Below are 21,854 nucleotides of genomic sequence, written 5' to 3' on the forward strand. Positions count from 1 at the left end.
GCCTTACGCTGATATTGTTCTTTGTTTGAATTTATTCCTCCTTGCTCACGTTTGCATGCTCCCTTGGTTTAATAAAGCATCGTATTTGTTCATAAGTTTTGTTTGGCTCTGCTTTGGGATTTTGGAATTCTGGGACCGAACACCATAACTTGTGTTTTCTTTTCGTTGAAATTTAGGGACAATCTTTGATGTCCTCTAAGCAGGACAAAAGTGGTCTTAAGGAGGAAGCCTCTTTTTTGCTTAGCGGGATATAGATTTGACAGTCGTCCGCATAGCAGTGGAAGGAAATGCTGTGTTTTCTAAGGATGGAACCCGGGGCAAATACAATGAGAACAGCAATGGCCCCAAAATAAAACCCTGTGGAACACCATACGATAGAGTGGCAGAGAGGGACTCAGAGGAACTTAGGCTAACAGAAAAGGCCCTGCCAGCTAAATAGGATCTAAACCACTCTAGAGCGCATCCACTAATGCCCACTTGGTGTTGCAAGCGAGTCAAAAAAATACTGTGGTCTACCGTATCAAAAGCTGCAGTCAAATCCAACAAAACGAGACATACGTGGTCTCCAGTGTCATTTGCCAGGAGGATGTCATTGAAAACGTAGCAGGGTTGACTCTGTGCTATGCATCTTCTTGAAGCCTGACTGGAAAACTTCCATGACATTGTGTTTATCCAAGTATGATCTCAGCTGTGAGTGCACCATTTTTTCCAGAATTTTAAGACATAAAAGGCAGCTTGGAAATGGGTCTAAAATTTGATAACACAGCTTGATCAAGGCCAATTTTTTTCAGCAGGGGTTGCACTACAGAATGCTTAAACTGTTGGGGGACCACACCAGAAGACAGGCTGCTGTTGATAATGGCCAAACACGATTTACCAATTGTCGGGACAATCTCCTTAAAGAAGTGTGGAGGAATGGAGTCACAAGGAGAGCCCTCATATGGTTTCATATGGCAAACCACTTCCTCCCAAAATGTCAAAGAAACTGGCTGAAACAAATCGAACACTGCTGAACAAGAAATTTGGACAGAGGGGTTAAATGTGGCGTTCGAAACAAGAGCCTTGGCTGTAACAACCTTGTCAATGAAAAACTGCAAGAATTTGTCGCACATTTCAGGGGACGAGTCCATGCAAGTCAGTTGACGGGGCTTGAGTACAGAGTCGATTGTTTTAAATAGGGCACGTGCATTTTGGCGATTTGCCTGAATCAGACATGACAGATGGTCTCTCTTGGACCCCTTCACTTTTCTCTGGTAACGACGCCAGCAGTCCTTTACGATTTGATAAGAGACCAGCAGCCTGTCTTTTTTCCACCTGCGTTCAGCTCTGCGGCATTCTTGTTTAGTATCAATCATCAATATCAATGCATACAAAACCAACGTCATGTGTGAGCATGAGTGATTAACTATTTCTTTTTCAAGCCACACAAATCCATTTTCTGAACCTCTTATCCTCACAAGGGTCATGCATGGACAAATTGGTACAGAAAAACACACATGATGCAAATTTAACACACATGCACACAAATCCTTCTGTTGTAGAATAAAATTGGTACAGAACAGTTGCAGTACAATGTGAATTTATTTATTTTTAATTCATTGCTGACTTTGTTAATGTTGATGGCTGTCAGTAAGTTCTAAAAAAAATCTACACTTTTCACATCCTTTTGGATTGATTTAGTTATTTCTTACAAAAAGAACATTTTCACTGAACCCATAGCAATATCGTTATCGTACTGTTAGAGATATCTGGCAAAAATACTAAGATGCGAATTTTTGACGTCACGCAGCCCTGTTATATGTTGTCTCACTGGATATTTGTTTGATTAAAACAGGGGTCGGCAACCCACCTCTCTTTCATCCTTATGTTGCGGCTCTGCGTGGCTTGGGAAAATAAATTATAAGTGTCCGATTGATGTTTATGTTATTTGTCTCAAAAGCGTGTATCATGTTTTCTTAAGTCAAAGTTTTTGGCCACTTTCTTTTGTGGTCCTAGATCGGATACCTATCGGATTTTTTTGCAATGCGAGCGACCGCAATCTGAATCGCCAGGTAGGTCGCATACATCCAACATTAATGTCAGGAGCCCAAAAACACTCTCCGTGCGGGCAGAAGCATCAGTGCTGACAGCAGGGAGATTGACTCTGCAGTTGTTTTGAGTAACAGCATTGATTTTATATTTGACTTTAATTTAATCCCAGTTGAAACATGAAGCATAATGTGGACATTTATGGTGATAGTAGTAATTCAGCCACAGCTCGATTGGCTCATTTTTTCCGCGCGGTTATGACGTGTCGTCATCTTTACTGACGTCTCCATGAAATGACAGAAAAGCCTCGCCTCCTCATTTCCCCCCAAATACTATATATTTCTACCTCCGACCGAATCGCTCCACTGTCAAAATGCCCCAACATGCTACACCACATTTACTTCCGTAAACACTACGTCGTGAGTGACGTCGTCTCTTCTTCTGCGCATGTGGGTCACTTTCGGGGTGCATATATCACACACCAAAGAGATCGAGGTCGCATTTACAATGTAATATGAATGCCGACACACAAAAAAATTATTTTTTTTTCTTTCTTGCAAAAAAGACGGCAGCTACAGTCCTGCGTAAAGATGAAAGCGACTTCCTATGCCCTGATTTGCAGACACAGTGCGCAGATCGAGGTTCAGGAGCTTCAAGTCCCATTAAAATAAATATTCAGGCAGTTATTTTGCAAATATCTATTTTCATTGTTTGGTTAAATAGTGCTCATTTTTCCATTGTATTTTTTAATTCAGGCATTTTTGTTTGCTAGATGGATAATTTAAGTTCAGTTTTTTAATTCATTTAAAAGAGACCTTCAACGCAATTTTTTTTTTGTAAGGTTCAAAATGTGTTCATTTATTAAATAAAATTGTATTTTCTGAAACATGGATGGACTGCATGGATTTCATAAGCAACACAGTATTTTACAAATATATATATATATATATATATATATATATATATATATATATATATATATATATATGAAGTTATAGATCTTCATTTTTGATGTCGAAAAGTGTTTGTGGCTCCCAATGTTTTCTTTTCCATGGAAACCGGGTCGAAATGGCTCTTTGAGTGTTAAAGGTTGCAGACCCCTGATTTAAACTATTCAATGTATACCAAGTTCCTTTTGTGTTTTTATTTTAACATTTTTTTTAGAATATGAATTGTTTGCCTGTTTTTACAATGCCTGTTAATGTATTTCTATATATTGTATGCTATATCTTAGTTCTGCTTCTTTTGTTTTTGACTTGATAAAGAATTTCTAGAGGTTTTTTTTATTCGCCCAATTTTTTTATTTTTTATAACAAGATTACCAAGTCCTCATCTGCAAGCTGATTCAAATCTTACAGAGGTAACTATTTGTGCAGCTTCTGTCTCTTAATTTTTCCCTTTAAACCTCAGCAGCATAACAATCAACAAAGGTGTTGTAATCATCAAATAAAGTAAATGCACTCATTGTTTTAAATTTGCTAATTTCTATCATCAGAGTACCTCATGTTAACTTCTCAGAAAGTCTGACTGTCAGGTTGCTATATTTGCTTGTAAAATCTAACAAAGGATGCTGTGTATTAATTGGTAACAATGTATTGATTTTTTAAAAATGGAAACTACTGTATTTTCCGGACTATAAGTATATAAGTATTAGGGATGTGCGCGACTAGTCGTTTAACCGTTGAACCGTCTACGATTTATTAAACGTTTAGTATTTTACTAGTCGGTTAAACGCTGCATTACGAATCACACATGTTGTTCCTCACGCCTCTGCCTCTGTCAACAAGCTGTGCACCAAGAGAGAGAATTGCTCCCCCCCACCCACACCCCCACCGTACGCTCACATAGTAGGGGGCAGGGACACTAAGTTTGAGGAAGAAAAGTAAATTCTGAAGATGTCGAAGGTATCACGAAAAACAACGGCATCGTTTGGGAGTATTTTGATGCAGCAGATGACAACAAACTCGCTTACAACCACTCTACCGCAGCGACGAGAAACCACATCCAAAGTAAAGCTCGATGTGAATCTGCAGGTCGATGAAGGCGGGGCCAGTCAGACGAGCATGAGAGCGTTTGTTCCAGCCAGTTGCTGCGATGCTCACCGCACAGCAAAGATTACCCAACTAATTTGTAAAATGACGCGATATGCTGCCGCTTTCTTTTGTTGAGGGCAGAGGGTTCGAAAAATTAATGCTGTATGTCTGAGTACGTGGTGCCAAGTCGCAAAACAATAATGCCCCAACTCGAGAGTGGCCATAACCAAATGAAAGAGGAGATACTACGAGCATTTGAGCGGGTCAGCTATGTGGCCAATGCCTTAACGACAGACGGATGGACGTCCATAGCCACCGAATCTTACATGACTATGACGTGTATAACGTATGTGGACAAAGGACATCTCCGCAGCTGTGTGCGTCATGCGCCTTGGAGGAAAGACACACAGCTGCAAACTTGCCTGCTCTCCTGCGGAGTGTGATGGGTACGTGGGCACTAGAAAATAAAGCCGTCGCCTGTGTGCATGATAATGCACCTAACATATGGCGAATGAGACCCTGCTGGACTGGGAGTTGGTACCATTACTCATTACATTATTCATAATAAATGCCGTGCATTGCATTGGCAAATGTATCAGAAATGTGTTTCTCTTTCAATTGTTCACTTTTATTCAGTCAGTTGTTGTTACATACATAGAATTTAAATTAACAAACTGTCCTTAATGTTTGGGCTGAAATAGCCCCTACTGTAAATAAACAAGACATTTGCATTTCAAACTTTGAAACCAATATGAATTAAATTTCAAGTTTTCTTGCTTATAGACTAGTCGCAAATAAAATTTTAGACTAGTTGGCGGGCAAATTAGTCGAAATTCCAATCCCTAATATATATATAAGTACAAGTCGCACGAGCCATAAAATGCATAATAAAGTAGAAAAAAAACATAAGTCGCACTGGAGTGTAAGGCGCATTTTTAAAGGAAATTTATTTGATAAAATCCAACACCAAGAACAGACAGGTCATTTAAAATTTAAATGACGAACAATTTAAAATAAAAATAGAATAGAGACAACAACAGGCTGAACGGTATGCTTACGTTACATTACACAATGACGCAGAGTTAGGCCTGTATGTGAATTTGGGGGGGATTCACCGGGGCGCCTCATCCAAACAGTCACTTGAATCAAAGAGCGTGACCGGACATAGTGATAGCGAACAACGTGGCTACCACTAACAGCTAACAGACTCCAAACGTCTCTAGTTAGGACCCCTTAGCTGTCCAACAATATGCCCGACATAAATCAACGTAAAGAAAGGACCCATTAGCTGCCCGAAAACATGTCTGGTGTAAAACACACAAGTTAAACAGTAAACCAATGTCTGTATAAACAAAGCACTAATGAGGAAATTACAACAGTTATGTCAGAAAGACTGGGGGGAACCAAAGTTTAGTTCCGCCTTGGTGCGTTTCTTCTGTGTCTCCTCCTGATTCTCTGACCGGAATCAATGGTATTTACTACCCGCTTCAGCCAGTGTAAATTCTCCAAATGAATGTGGACAGAATGTAAGATAACTTTAAACTCACCAAAACGGTCGTAGATCGATTAAATAAGTCTTTAATTTATCGCCAACCATGTAGAATGTTTCCAAGTCTCCAAAAGTATTTATGTATTTGGTCGTAATTATCTCTCTGTTGTCTTCTCCGTGTATGTAAGACCACAGGCACGGCAAGTATTGATAGACAGTCAAATTGCCTTTTTATCATACTATTGTAATTACTCATTTAACAAAATATTAGGATTTAACTGTTTAAATTATCCATGCATTTTAATATCTTTAAGGATTTATCTTTATGTTTCTTTATGTGAAATGATATACAGGTAATAATGTGTTAATAATTTCATGTAAGTCACTCCGGAGTAGTAAGTCGCACCCCCGGCCAAACTATGAAAAAACGTGACTTATAGTCAGGAAAATACGGTACATGAATGATCCTAAGGGTAAACATTATAAGATGGTACACCGATGTAATGTTCTAAGATAATCAGATTCAAATATTTACCAAGACCATGTTATAACATTGTCTCTTTCACACAAACATTGCAGCTACACTTCCAAGTGCCTTAAAAAAATAGATTGATCTATTTTTAAAAAATAGATTGATCTATTTTTTTAAGATTTCATATTTTTTTTGTTTTACAATATAGAGGTGTTGTAACAGTTTTGGAAACATTAAAATTGTTCCATTTTCCAGACTTATCAGACCTGGAAATGTATTGAATTAAAATTTCCTACTTTTCTATACTTTAGTCAGAACCCTGTATAACACTGACCTTGGAAAACAGGACACACAACCTCTGTTCTTTCTAGTGTAGTCCATTCTTAAAGTGTATTATGGGTTAGCAAAATAATTAAGATTCAAGAGGAACTAAAAGGTTTCTATGCTCTGATTGATGAATTAGTTAGTGTGTCAATATTTCTGTCTATATTATGTTCGAAGGGGTGGAAGTTGCACTTTCATGCCTTTGTCCTGATACAATAACAGATTATTACCTGAAACTTGGGGATTTGGGAGGTTTAGATCAGAAGATGTTGCTAATCTTAGGCCCTTTGAGAACTTTTATGATTTAGGGCTCTACGCAAATAAAATTGACTTGATTTGGCAAGATAACTTTGAGGCACAACATATTTGCATGTTGCTGTTTATTACAACCCCTGCCCTGATTACGTATGAGTGAGAAAAAGGACATCACTACATTATTGAGATTGACAAATGATCCAATTTGTAAACAGTTACAGAGACGACCAATCGGATTAGTTGACTGATGTGGGCAGGCTGTGCTTAGTGCACCAAAATCACAATACACCAAAATGAGGAATGTGCTCACTTGACAGTACTGTTCTAGTGTAAACTCACCATTGTACAGTGACCCTCCTTCAGCATATTCCATTACAAGACAGACCTAAAGGGAAGCATCATAATATTATAATTGCTACTATGGCATTATTTAATAATTTCATGCAATACATTATCACAAGTAGGCATGGGCCAGTGTCAGTGTCTGACGGTACGATAACCTTGAGCAAAAATATCATTGTTTCATGATATTGCAATTACAGGTCTAAAATGTATTGTTTTGACATGGTTTGCACTTATCCATCCATCCATTTTCTACGGTGTGTCTGGTTACGGCTCGCGGGTGGAGCAGCTTTAACAGGGAAGCACAGACTTCCCTCTCCCCAGCTACTTATTCCAACTCTTTCAGGCAGATCCCATGGCCCGCCCGGGGGGACAGTCTCTCCAGTGTGTTCTGGGTCGTCACCGGGGCCTCCTTCCGGTGGGACATGCCTGGGATACCTCACTACGGCGGTGTCCAGGAGGCATCCCTACCGAATGTCCAAGCCACCTCATCTGACTCCTCTTAACGTGGTGGCTCAACTCGGAGCTCCTACCGGATGACTGAGCTACTCACGGTATCTGCAGAGGAAAGTCATTTCAGCCACCTGTATCCAGGACCTCGTTTCGGACACAACCTCAACTAATTTTCATCACAACCACTTCACACTCGGCTGCAATCTACTCCCGGAAGAGTTGGAGACCATTGGGTTGAAGAAGCCAAAAGTATCACATTACATGCAAAAAGAAGAGATGCAATACTGAGGCCCCCAAACTGGACGCCCTCAACATAAAAAAATTCTGACCGTAAAAGTTATTAAGTACAAATCTGTCTGGAAATGAATCCGACTTAGTGTCATCAATGCCAACCAAACTGACATAGGTGTTACCGGACTGAACAGACTGTATCAGGATATCTGGTAATCCGTACTCACGATGCACCCCACAAAGAACTCCATGAGGGAAATGGACAAAAAAATTCTCCAAGTACACAAAAAAACAAGTAGACTGGTTGGGTTAACTCCCATGCATCCTCGAGGACCCTGTCAAGAGTATTGAGCTGGTCCCTTCGTCCACAGCTGGGACGAAAACCACTCTGGGACTCCTGAATCTGAGATTCGACTTACTGATGGACCCTCCTCTCCAACACCCCTGAATAGACCTTACCAGGGAGGCTGAGGAGTGTGATGCCTCTGTAGTTGAAACACACACCCCGATCCACATTCTTAAAAACAGGGACCACCACCTCGGTTTACCAATCCAGAGGCATTGTCCCTGATGTCCATGCAATGTTGTAGAGGCATGTCAACCAGGACAGGCACATCCAGAGCCTTTGGAAACTCCGGGAAGATCCCATCCAACCCCAGGGCTTTACAACCAATGAGCTTTTTCACCAACTCAGTAACTTCAACCCCAGAGATAGGACAATCACCACAGGCCAAAAAGGCCCGCTAGGACTCCTCCTTCACTTTGACGGCAGCCTTAACATCGGCGTTCACCAGTGGGTTCGGGGATTGCCACCACGACAGGCACCAACCACTTTATGGCCACAGCTCCAATCAGCCGCCTCAACAATGGAGACACGAAACATGGTCCACTTGGACTCAATGTCCCAGGCCTCCCCCGGGACATGGGCGAAGTTCTGACAGAGGTAGGAGTTGAAACTCTTTCTGACAGAGGAATCTACCATACGTTCCCAGCAATCCCTCACAATACGTTTGGGCCTACCGGGTTGGACCGGCATCTTACACCACCATCGGAACCAACACACCACCAGGCTGTAATCAGTTGACAGTTCCACCCCTCACTGTGTGTCCAAAACATGCAGCCACAAATATGATGACACAACCACAAAGTCAATCATCGAACTGCGGTCTCGTGTGTCCTGGTGCCTAGTGGACACCCTTTTGGACACCCTTATGTTTGAACATCGTGTTCATTATGGACAATCGGGGGGGGGGGGGTCGTTCCTCCCAATCACGTCCTTCCAGGTCTCACTGTCATTGCCCACACGAGCATTGAAGTCCCCCAGAATGAGGGAGTCCCCAGAGGGTGCCCTCTCCAGCACACCCTCCAAGGACTCCAAAAAAGGAGGGTACTAGGGCTAAATGATTTTATGAAAAAATGTATTGTGATTTTTCTGACAGATATTGCGATTTTGTTTCGATTAGCAATTTTCTTGAAACCAAGCTTCAGTGCACTATTCACAGTAACCAACTTGACAGAAAATGCCATCATACCCAGGATTCGCGGTCCCGTTCGCCGTGTCGCCAATGACGAGTTCAAATGGGGAGTGGCGTACTAAGTATTTTATAGCAGCCCAGCAAAGGGGATAGCTTGCTAAATAAACATATTTTACTTTTTTGGGCACCAATCCTTTTTTTTTAATGTAGAGGAGTGAAATCAAATGAGTAAAATTAGGGAGGAGCACAGAGCTAAATAAAACTAAACAATTGTATTGCTTTTTATTGAACCGTAATTCAAGACGTTTTCTTTAGCTTCTCTAGTGGTATGCACCTGGAATGGGAAAAAAAACTTTAAAGATTAGGAGGAACATGATTTTTTAGCAATCTAAATTAGTACATTCTAACGAGTTGGTATGTTATGTATTTTATTGTTAGGTGTTGCCTTTTAAGGTTTGTGGAAAATAGGTCATGTTGTGTTAACTCATGCTGAGATTTCCGATTCTCAAACGCAGCACGGGTGCGCAGACGCTACAATGTTAGCGTACCACAACAGGACATGCACGGTAGCCTGGGTGTGCTAACGAAAGCTAGCTTTCAGAAACGACTGTCCCAATGTGATTAATGAAATCGAGCATCAGCCACAACGTGCTTCCTTTTTAAATGCTCATTTATCACAGCATTATTAGCTATGAAAGGGAGATTTACATCATATGAAACGCGCCCAGACTCAGTTGCTAACGCTAACACGCGATCGATGACGCCCAAAATGCTTCTGTTTACATCACGGATGTCCCAGATTACCATTACTGCACATGTGTCTTGTAGAGAAGCATGCAGGCCAGGCCATGGGATACGAGGCTTTTGAGGAAAAATACAGCGGCAACTAATTAGATATATAAATAAACAACGCGTCCACTACTAAAATGTCAATGCTTATGACTATTGAAGTTGTTGTGCTTCTAATCTTGGCAGTTCTAGTGTCAAGTAATTTACCCAATGTGTGTATGCAGTTTGTTTACATCAGAGACATGAGAGAGCGGCTATGGTTAACTTGGTGTTGCGAATCGATTCTTTTATTTTTTTTACACTGATGCATATTTTAAGCATTTACATCAATATAAAATCGATTTTCGATAAATCGTTGCATCCCTACTCGCTACTATACCGCCGGCCTGCAGCCACAATACTGTATGTAAACATTACATCGGACTGACAAGCATTTTTTTTTTTTAAGACTTTATTTGCCATGCACATGCGTAACTGACCGCAAAGAAAAATTGTGGATTATTTGCATACGGACATTTGTACTTTGTATTCATGGCTTTTGATGCAGGTTTTGCCAGGGAAATTTTGACCGACGAATTGGCCCTTTGCCAAAATGACGAATATGGGAAATATTTATCATGCCACTCCCAATTTCAACTCATTATTGGCGATGTGATGAACGGGGTGGGCAAACCCTGCCACATCCTGTTTCATCCATGTTATTTCAATGATAGAAGTCTTTCGGCCCAAAACCAAACATTTACTTTTGTGACATTTTCAGCCGTAAATTTTGAGGTGGTTGAATTTTTGATGCATTTCTATGATCATAATGATTAATAATGTGAATGTGAATAGTGTGACCATAAACACACAACGATAAATAATATAAAAATAATTGTTAACTTACTGGATTACTGCAGGAACCATATAACTTCACAATATTAGGGTGATTTACACGTGAAAGCTGCCGGAGCTGCAGACAAAGGGACAGATGAATGGTCAAACAAGTTAAAATTGTTAGTGCACTTATGTTATACTAATAATCACAATTACAAACACTGTTAAGAAATCAGTAGTAGAGTGGTAGCGGTATAAAGTATTGTTACAATGCTTTATTAGCTACCCACAGAGAAGGTAATGAGAGCAAATACGAGATCGCCTTTATGACAACAATGCTCATTTTTTTATTGACAGTCAGGGAGGTATTAACTTAAACATACTATTATTAGTTTATTATTGCTATAGTTGGAAAAGGATATTACTGCATCATACTGAGAAGAGTTGCTTAAATTTTAACCGATTCATGCAGCTAAATGAAGTGAGGTGCCTTGCTCGAGGGTCTGGCAGCCAGGAAAGTTACAGAAGGCACAGATAATCCAAATATTGGAAACACTTGTCAGTGTGATGCAGTGCCATTTTGGCTTGACACGCGGTGATATTTTTCCGTTATTACATTATTTTTTGGACTATAATGCCACTTTTCCACTAGCCCCACACCACTCCACTCCACTCCGCTAAGCCCGGCACCACACCACATAGCCTCCTTTGCTTTTCCATTACAACAGGTGCACGGAGCGATGGGGACGGGTTCAACTGTACTGTGCAAGCTTATCAAAACATTTCACATGTGGCAACTCTTGGCCATTGTTGTTGGTGCGAATTAAAATATTAACTGCTGTTGCATGATGTGGCCAGGTTACAAAGTACAGCCCATTAAATGCATTGAATCTTTCACACGTTAAAAAAAACAAAACAAATCAATTGCTGTCAAGACAAAAAATTGGTGTACACTGCACACAGATTTTGTGTCTTACAACATTAAACCATGTTTACAATTTTATATGTATCATGGATGAAATAGTGCGATATGATTTTGTAGGCGGCATGCTGTCAGCGCTCATTCATTCTGAACAGAGAGCACACTCTGGCCGCCTCTCAGAGTCAATGGCTCGTCATGCTCGCTCTGCAGCATCTGAAGCCCTCTGGCAGCCACCCAAAGCCACAATCGGTCGGGCAGGGGAACGGCGAGCTTTTGCTCTGCTGCTGAAGACCTCTCATTTATGTGAATGAGACACAGCGAACAAGTGATGCGTGTGCTTGCTCGTGAACAATTTTACCATTAAAGCGGAAGTCAACCCAAACAGATTTTTTTCAAGAATATGTTCCCAGCTGGCCCACTAGTTGAAACACAACATTCTGATTAATTTTGCGTTTGTGGAATATAAGTTAAGCAGCAAAATGCACTCGTTTTTAGCCATCTTTGGGGGCGGTCTTCATTTGGTCTTCCGCCGACTGAAAATGACATCACAACTGCTCACAACGACCAATCACGGCTGACCTGTTTTCTGAATCTGAGCCATGATTGGTCGTTGTGAGCAGTTGTGATGTCATTTTCAGTCGACGGAAGACCAAATGGCCGCTCCCAGGGATGGCTAAAAACGAGTGGATTAACACTTATTCCACAAATGCAATATTTATCAGTATACCCTTTTCCAACTAGTGAGCTTGCATAGAACATATTCTTGAAAAAAATATGTTTGGGTTAACTTCCACTTTAAGAATCAAAAATTGTAAATATGGTTCAGCGTTGTTATCAAATCCTATTGTGTTTATTGTATATACTGTATTTTTATAACTTTGACGACGACCAGCCGCCGGCTAGTATAAAACCAGAAAATGGGCTTGTGCGACAGCATTCCTGTCAGCCGAGATGACAGTGACGACACGGCCCCTCTCTGCCCCAGGCGGCCGGTGTGGGTACCAGATGTGATCGGGCTGCAAGATTGTGATCCTGTCCTTGCACTTCCAACCCTGTGCCCCTCAATTGCGCATTCCCATTGAGGATGCGAGTGTGTAGGGCATGTGTCTCCAATCCTGTTCCTCGAGGGCCGGTGTCTTGCCTGTTTTCCATATCTCCGTGCTGCAGTCCACACCTGATTCAAATGAGCAGGGTCATTTTCCAGCTTCTGCATACCTTGCTGATTATATGGTCATTTGATTCAGGTGTGTGGCAGCAGGGAGAAATGGAAAACAGGTAGAACACTGTCCCTCGAGGAACAGGATTGAAGACCCATGGTGTAGGGCAGGGGTGTCCAACTCCGGTCCTCAAGGGCCGCTTTCCTGCCTGTTATCAAGCTTCTTCAGAGCTTGCTAACGATCATCAGGTGCGTTGCAGCAAGGAGAGCTGGAAAACAGGCAGGAAAGCGGCCCTTGAGGACTGGAGCTGGACACCCCTGGTGTAGGATGTCCCAATTCTACGAAGTGCTTTTTCATCCAGCCCCTCAACTTTTGCGCCTTTGTTACATACTTAGGCTGAGCCCGCATCGATGGCCCCTCAGCTGAAGCATATTACCCACAATTCATTGCGCATTTGACCAAAATAGCAGAAAACTGGCGACATTCAGCGGAATTCTTGTGCCGATGAAATGTCTTTTCAATTGTAAATATCGAATTATCACAGTCCTTATAACACAATTTACAATGTAAATTGAATTTACAACTATTTAAATTAAATATATTTAAACTCACCTACATATTTCGTCCTAGTGTCATTTTTGTACTTGGCGACCTTCTGCGTATGCGCCACAGATCGTGCACAGGCCACAAATATGCAATGGGGAGCAATAGTTGCCATCGACTGGAAGCCCGAGCTTTTACTTTTACTAGTAGACTAGTCGGTTAAACACGGCATTAAGTATCACGCATCTTGTTCCACACGCCTTGCCTTGGCCTCTGTAAACATCCTGAGCACCAAGAGAGAGAATTGCTCCCTGTCCCCCTAAAAAAATCCTATTTTTTTTGTGTAAGTGTTCATATTACATTAAAAATTAGACCTCTGTCTTGTCTGCTGTATGAACACATGCGTCGTCAAAGTGGCCCGCCTGCGCAGAAGAAGAGACGACGTCACACCCGACGTTGTGTTTGCGGAAGTAAATGTGGTCCAGCGTGTCGGGGCATTCAAACGATTAGGTAGCAGGTAGAAATAAATACAATTTTGGGGGGAAATTATGAGGCAAGGCTTTATTATCTCATTTCATGGAGACATCACCTAACGATGACGTCACGTCATAACCGTGCGTAAAAAAATCAATCTATCTGAGTCGTGGCTGAATTACTACGATCGCCATAAATGTCCAATTTATGCTTCTAATTTCAAGTGGGATTAAATTAAAGTAAAATATAAAGTCAATAGTGTTACTCAAAACAACTTTGCAGATTCGATCCCCCTGCTGCCAGCACTTTGCCTCCGCCTGCGCGGGAGCGCATCTTGGGCTCGTCAATGTCGTATACAGTATATGTGCCCTGGCCGTTCAGACCGCGAACGCGTTGGAAAAGATCGGATACGTATCTGATCGAGGGCCACATATGAAAGCGACCCAGGTCGCATTTGAAAAAATCGGAATTGAGCCGTTCAGACTGTCATAAAAAAATCAGATACTGGTCGCATATGGGCTAAAAAATCCGATCTGGGTCGCATTTGCCTGCGGTGTGAACCTAGCCTTTGAGGAAAGACACACAGCTGAAAACTTGGCTGCTGCCCTGCAGAGTGTGATGGGTACGTGGGCACTACAAAATAAAGTCGTCACCTGTGTGCATGATAATACAGCTAACATGGTGATAGCGAATGAGACCCTGCTGGACTGGGAGTCGGTACATTACATTATTCATAATAAATGCCATGCATTGCATTGGAAAATGTATCAGAAATGTATTTCTCTTTCAATTGTTCACCTTTATTCAGTCAGTTGTTGTTACATCAATATAATTTAAATTAACAAACTTGTCCTGAATGTTTGGGCTAAAATAGCCCCTAAATACACACAACATTTGCATTTTAAACTTTGAATTCAATATGTATTAAAATTCTAGTTTTCTTCCTTATAGACTAGTTGCAAATAAAATTTGAGACTAGTCAGCGGGCAAATTAGTCGAAATTCCCATCCCTACTTGTAACTTGTGATCTCAAACACGACGTGCACTTCTACTAGGTGTACACTTCTGTGAGGACCGCAAGGTGTAGTGTCCTGTATCGGGGGTCCTTCAGTGGCCTGCGCGCCTGCTGATGACATCACGCTTTAAAATATATTTCCGTAATGTATTTCTTTGCCTTTCTGTTTGTCACCCCATAGCTGCTGTGTTTGTATGTTCTGAGTTACTAAATTAAAAAATAAAATAAATTACTGATATTTTGGCGAGGTTTGTCATTTGGTGGCCTGCTTGCCGACCAAAGATGTCTTGTCAATGTTTCGTGGATTTGGGCATCAGAATGGGGTTAATGGTTATTCGAAGGGAAAACATGGATATCTTTAATTAAGTATTATTGCAGATTGTAACAGGCATTTAATAAAGTACATACAATCTTGCAGCCAGAGTAAACCACAACATAAAATACAAATGTGACTTTTTGTGGATGTTTTTTAAAAAGCTGCAATAGCACTCTATTAAGATGTATACCTCAACAATGAAGGCTTTTCTCTCTGATTCACTTTCAATTGTCTTGATAGCAACATCTTTGCCTTTCCACTTGGCTTTGCAAACCACTCCAAAAGCTCCTCTGCCCACTACCTGAAAATAAAATGTGTAAAATCAGTGTTAACAGGGTGAATAGGGTAATAAGATCACAAGTAAACACAACTTACCTCCTCCACCTCAATGTCTTCATAATTAATTTCCTCAAATGGATATCCCGGAGGTGTCTCAAGCATGTCGGTGGATGGTAACGACAGAGTCATACTAGCTCACGTCAGCCACCTACTGTTAAAGGGGAAACATAAAACAACAGTAAATGTATGTGTTACGCGCATATATTAGAAACACAGTAGTGCAGCTGTTGCGATTGATCTGATATCCCCGAATTCTATGGCAACGTTTCTTTAAAAAAATTAAAAACTTAAAAGTCGGACAGACACTGTTTAAAACCGAGTTACATAGCAGAACGTTGGTCGCAAACCAGTAACTGTCAAACTTATAAACAATCTTAACAGGGCTAACTGTTGCTGCCATGCAACGGTGACAAAACATTTTACGGCAAAGTAACCTTCACCATCACTGTACACTGTCACACGATAGACATTTAGTAATACAGTACCGCAGCCTAGGGTTTAACAAGTAAACTGAGGCCTACAGTTCATTAGATGGCTTTTCACAGAATGTAGCTGCTGGCCTGGATGCTAACACTACATACCCGGGGCTTGTTAGCTCACCAGCACCGGCCGTCTGGACATGAAGGTGTCTATTATTCATGAACAAAAGGTGTAACAGTGACGTCCTTTAAATAAAACGGTGTTTCATTGTCCAACCGAGAGGTAGACATAACTGGTCTAGCAGGACTGGTAAAAGTGTATTTTTATTCTTCGCAGGAAACAATCCACCAGGAAATGAGTGCGCACTTCTATTTCTTCCCCCGGACAGACACCGAACGCAAGATATTTAATTCTATCCTGTCAGAGGGGCAAATTTAAATTACCGAATTAAATCTCCTAGATTATGCCAAAATAAAAAAAAATTAAAAATTTTTTAAGGCCGAGAAGTCTATCCTGCATCATTACAATTTGTCAAACACCGCGAAAGACGTATACAATAACCTGGATTTATAATGCCGCCAGACTCGTCGTCGCGAGAAGTGAAGCCACGGGTGCCCATCTTGCGTTGCCACCGTCAAAGCACGCCTAATTTGAATACACTACATTAATTTTGCAATAACCTTTTGCAAAGAGGGCCAGATTTGGTGAGGCAAAACTGTGTGGGGCCGACTATTCAGCTTCAAGTTGCTTAAAATTTTCACTGCATTTGTTACTAGCAGAGATGGTATGGAGGTAGTGAATTTGGTGCAAAAGTAACTAAAAGTAAATAAAAAGGAAATTTGTACTCGTAACAAGGAAATTGTAAAAAAAATATATTCGTAGAGAAAACAATTTGAAGGCGTGTGAAAAAATGTTGTATCTGAAAAAACAAAATTGTACCTGGAAAAAAATATATATTTGAAAATGTGGACTTTTGAAAATGTGTACCTGTAGAAATGACAACTTGTATGTGAAAACAAAAAACCAAATCCTCCTTGGTAGGAAAAACGACTTGTAGTTGTGGAAATAAATGTTGTACTTAAAGCAAAATTGAATTTGTACTTGTGGGGAAATGCTGATTTGTACCTCTGTGGATGGCAATTTGTACTTTTGTGGCTTAATAATTGAGCAAAAGAGTAATAGTTATAGGCTACACGACATCCTCACAGTAGCGCCAAAAGCAATTATGACACGTTCCATTTAGCATATTTAGGAGGTGGAAGCACAAAAGCAAATGTATTTTCAGTAGTATCGTTATCCACTCTTTGTATTATTAAAAGCTTGGAGAGGACTGACTTTCATAATTGGTTGAGGTCAATAGGGGACGGGTGGGATATATATACAATCTGCCCACATTGCATCTTCACTACATTAAAGGTGCACTGTTTGACAAAACACCACTCTTTGCAGAATGTTGAAATAAGGCTCTATAAAGGGGAACAAATCATTGGCGGAGGCAAACACCGGTCAAATCCAAAGTCATCACACTGTTTACAGCGAAAGTTGGGGGGATGTCGATTAGTTTGGGGCAGGGGTGTCAAACTTATTGTTGTCGCAGGCTACATAATAGTTTTGGTGTCGCTCAGAGGGCCGTTCCGACTGGGAACCCATGTAAATGTATGATTGACTCATATTAACACATATAGCCGACAACAAATTGATGGATAACTAGTTTTGAAATCACAAGCCCCTAAATAAAGGGGGAATTGGTAACAGATGCTTGCAATATCTTTTATGCGGTGTAACAAGTGAGGACAATTTGAAAGAAACATGTCAAGTCAACACAGATTATTTGCTTTCGCGTGCCACATAAAATGATGCCGCGGGTCAGATTTGGCCTTGGCCTTGACACCTGTGGTTTAGGGGATATGTACAAAATACAATTACTTGCAGAGAGAACCACCATTTCCCCTCCAACCCAGTTTAAATGGTCAAGTTTGTGTGCACAACTATTTCAGGGATGAGTAAAGCATTGGTTATGTGTTGCTAGTTCAAGGACATTTAAAATGTGATGAATAACTGGAGACAAACAACTGTAAAGTCCAGCCAATTTCTTAATCTATAGGGGACCAATTGTACGACACACATTGTAGTACCTCGGCTAGGCGAGGGACGTGAGCAGCGGTAATGCGTTCCGTACCGTTTTGACATGATGGGTTCAAGTACCACCGATGCCCAGATGTTTTTATTAGTTTATTTCTAACTTTTATTTGCCCACTTTCTTGCAGTCGATCCAGAGTGGGGATCAAGCCGCTGTTTATTGACTTTGCCACTTGGGCCGAAATCGCCCTTAAACGAGACATATGTTTATAGAATACATATAAAATACTCATTTCCGATCGTTGCAAAATGGTTGAATAATGAAAATAAGAATGTTGCTGTTGCCCAAGACGACAAGTCCATGTGTGCTGTTCCGCGTGCTTATTTTGAATGAGTTTGGAAAACAGTTTGATCAGATGACAGACAGCAGTTATGTATATCTTCCTTTTCGGATGGAGCCGATTACAATATCGCTTCAATCATGTTGATGCTTCTCTTTGACATCACTTATTTTTAACATCTATGCACGTATTCATCACTCATAAGTGATTTCGGCGCATCCGTGTCAGGTACGAACTTTAATTTAGGTGAAAAGCAACACGAGCGCGACCATGTCAAGTTGCTTCCCACTAGCCAGTTGACATGGGCATATACATTTAGCACCAGATTAACTTGTGCCACATCGCCGGGGTACTTATACCGATCTACAAGTATTAAATGTGCGCCTCCGAAAGTGTACCAGCTCGTGGCGTAGTGGTAAGGCAGCAGCAGCACTGGAGGCATGTGTTTCTTTATTCTTCACCGCGGCATGGGTTCAAGTACCACTCTCGTCTTTTTTTGTTTTTGTTTTAATTTTCGCTCCGTTTACAATTACTTGTAGCCATCAATCGGGAGTCGTAAACGACACGTTTGGTATCATGTGTTTATTGAGGATTTGAACAGGTATGCACTTGAACAGTTTCCATGTAGCTTGTGATGAATCTGCAGAGAGGAAACACAAAATGACTTTTTGACATTGCCCTAACGGCCACATCTGGAATCGGGAGCCAGATAATCTAATATAATCTAAGACAGTTAAACAGTAACACCGGTCCTGACAACGATATCATCGCTACTTTGTCAGTGTTGATTAACGCTAGGTCAGATGAACTGAAAGGTTTGGTTCAGAATAATGCGACTCAAATTGCAAGTATGCGAGGCGAAATGGAGGCTGTCTGCAAGCAAGTGAGTGAGGTGAAGTTAAGAGTATCCCAGCTCAAAAGTACCAACATATTAGAGGCACGTATCATCGACATGGAAAGGTCCTCGAGACGATGGAACTTGAAGTTGCATGGAGATAATGAGCAAGTGGAAGACAAAGATGTGAGGAGTGAAGTGATTCGTGTCTGCAAAATGATGCTGCCGTCTGATGCTCAGCGACTCCCGGAGGTCATTGATACTGTTCACTGCATGGGGGTGAAGAAACCAAACAGCTCGAGAGGAATCATTGTGCAGTTCACTTCTCGCATCTACAGAGCTGCTGTATGGGCTGCTGCGAAGAACTCTGCCTTCCTCCGAGACAACGGTCTGCGCTTTGCGGAAGACCTTTGCAAAGCTGATCGAGAGTCCAGGATGAAGTTGTGGCCGCTGGTGGACCACGCACGCAAGCAGCAGAAAGTTGACTACTTCGTAGGTGGCCGTGCCTTCATTGACAAAAAGGAGATATTTCCTCCAGCCTGATTGAAAGAGCTTGGTAAATATACTTTCTTTTTTCGATGGTGACCAAAATGTTATTGATAACATAAAATAAATTTTTAAAAAAGTTAATGTTTACATGCTGTTATGCTCTATCTTGTACCAAAGTCTTCCGGTTCCGGCGCCGTGCGAGTGGCAGCCTGCTACAGTAGCTCCGGCTCACCGGTGAGCCTTTTCGTGTGTTTTTGTTCCTTACTATTACTCTACCTCATACCTTTTTCATATAGTTGATAGTCGTAACTTGCGTAGCAATGGACACCCAAACTGCGGTATTCTTGGTGCTGCGGGTGGCTATTTTTTGCGCAATCGTGTCCGGCGACTTGGCTCGGAGCCGCGCCCCCATTGTTTACAGCCGGAATCAGCTGTTAGCACTCCGTGCTAACCCTGCGTCGGCTCCCGGGGCGAGACCCGATTTCCCCTGAGAGCTGAGGAGGAAGAGACGGGGATCTCGTGCAGGGGTTAAACGCCGGGAAAGGAGGAGACGATACCATCCCGTCCTCCCGTCTGTTATCATGGGGAATGTTAGATCTCTCCCCAACAAGATGGACGAGCAAGCGGCGCTTACCCGGCATGAGAGGGACTTCCGGGAGGCTAGCCTGATGCTATTCACGGAGTCGTGGCTAACAGCGCTCACGCAGAACGCGGTCGTAAAATTGGACGGCTTCCAAATCATACGCGCGGACAGGACGCTGGAGAGTGAAAAGAGGAAAGGAGGAGGGCTGGCTGTGTTTGTGAACGATAGATGGTGTAATCCTGGGCACATCACGATTAAGGAGCAGCTTTGCAGCAGGGATATTGAGCTGCTAGCTGTTGGCATGAGGCCATTCAACATCCCGCGAGAGTTTAGTCATGTGATCGCAGTGGCCGTCTACGTCCCCCCCGCTGCCAGTGGCGACACAGCCTGTGATATCTTGGCTGCAGCCGAGAGCAGGCTACGAACACAGCAACCAAATGCCCTGATACTCATTTCTGGTAACTTCAGTCATGCCTCCCTTCCTCCTCTCTGCCTTCATTCACACAGTATGTCACCTGCCACACCAGAGACAATAAAACACTGGACCTTTTCTATGCCAACACCAAGGTGGCATACACATCATTGCCCCTCCCCCCGCTGGGCAAAGCTGATCACAACCTGGTGGCTCTCTAGTCTGTACAAACCTCTGGTCCGCAGGCAGCCAGCTGTGACCCGCACGGTTCAGAGATGGTCTGGAGAGGCCGAGGAGGCCTTAAAGGACTGCTTCAGCACAACTGTGTGGGAAGTATTCAGCGATGCTCACGGGGAAGGCATTAGTAGTCTAACGGACACTGTCACAGACTATATAAATTTCTGCATGGAGAACACCATACCCACCAGGACAGTAAGGTGTTTCTCCAACAACAAACCCTGGATCACACCAGACATAAAAGCTCTCCTGAAGGAGAAGAGGAGGGCTTTTGCGTCAGGCCACATAGAGGAGCGGAAGACTGTGCAGCGCCAGCTGAGGAGGAGGATCAGAGAGGGGAAAAGGTCCTACAGGAAGAGGATGGAGGAGCAGCTGCTGCAGAATAACGCCAGGGGAGTCTGGAGGGGCCTGAAGACCATCTCAGGCCACAGACAACCCAAGACCAGGACTGGGGGGGACCTGCAGTGGGCAAATGAGCTGAACCTCTTTTTCAATAGGTTCGATCAGATGCCTGCCTCCACTCAATCTCTCTTGCTGCAGCCTACACCTACTCCTCCTGCTTGGCTGTTACCCCCTCCCCCCTTTTCTCCACAGTCTCCAGCTCCCAGCTACACCAGATAGCCACCACTCCCTCCTGCCCAGCCTTGGCCTTCACAACATCTCAGGTGAGGAACCAGCTGAAGAAGATGAAGGCGAGGAAGGCAGCGGGTCCAGATGGCATCAGCCCCCAGCTCCTCAAATCCTGCGCAGACCAGCTGTGTGGAATTGTCCAGCACATGTTCAACCTGAGCCTGAAGCTGGGCAGGGTCCCCCAGCTATGGAAAACATCCTGCCTGGTCCCGGTGCCAAAGACCCCCCACCCGAAGGAGCTCAACAGCTTCAGACCAGTGGCGCTGACGTCTCACCTGATGAAGACCCTGGAGAGACTAGTCCTTGTCCACCTGCGCCCCCTGGTGAGCTCCTCAATGGACCCACTCCAGTTCGC

General features: G+C 42.5%; 1 protein-coding gene across 5 annotated transcripts in view; it reads right to left on the reverse strand.

The window, feature by feature from the left end:
• map3k7 (mitogen-activated protein kinase kinase kinase 7) overlaps positions 1–16,318 on the reverse strand; it is a 70,191-nt gene extending 53,873 nt beyond the window's left edge. For 2 of the 5 annotated variants that reach the window (XM_086019002.1, XM_086018999.1), the window contains exons 1-5: positions 16,055–16,318; positions 15,510–15,624; positions 15,325–15,435; positions 10,778–10,843; positions 6,941–6,986 (exon numbers count right to left, since the gene is read on the reverse strand). In XM_086019002.1, the coding sequence (XP_085875128.1) occupies positions 6,941–6,986; positions 10,778–10,843; positions 15,325–15,435; positions 15,510–15,602 (316 nt within the window). In that variant the 5' untranslated portion in view covers positions 15,603–15,624; positions 16,055–16,318. The remainder of the gene's footprint in view (positions 1–6,940; positions 6,987–10,777; positions 10,844–15,324; positions 15,436–15,509; positions 15,625–16,054) is intronic. The other 3 variants (XM_086019003.1, XM_086019001.1, XM_086019000.1) reach the window with 2 other exon arrangements.
• Positions 16,319–21,854: the final 5,536 nt, after the last annotated feature.

The sequence above is a fragment of the Filicampus tigris genome, chromosome 20, assembly GCF_054856515.1.
Source record: "Filicampus tigris isolate MCC_2025a chromosome 20, RoL_Ftig_1.0, whole genome shotgun sequence".
Lineage (NCBI taxonomy): Eukaryota > Metazoa > Chordata > Actinopteri > Syngnathiformes > Syngnathidae > Filicampus > Filicampus tigris.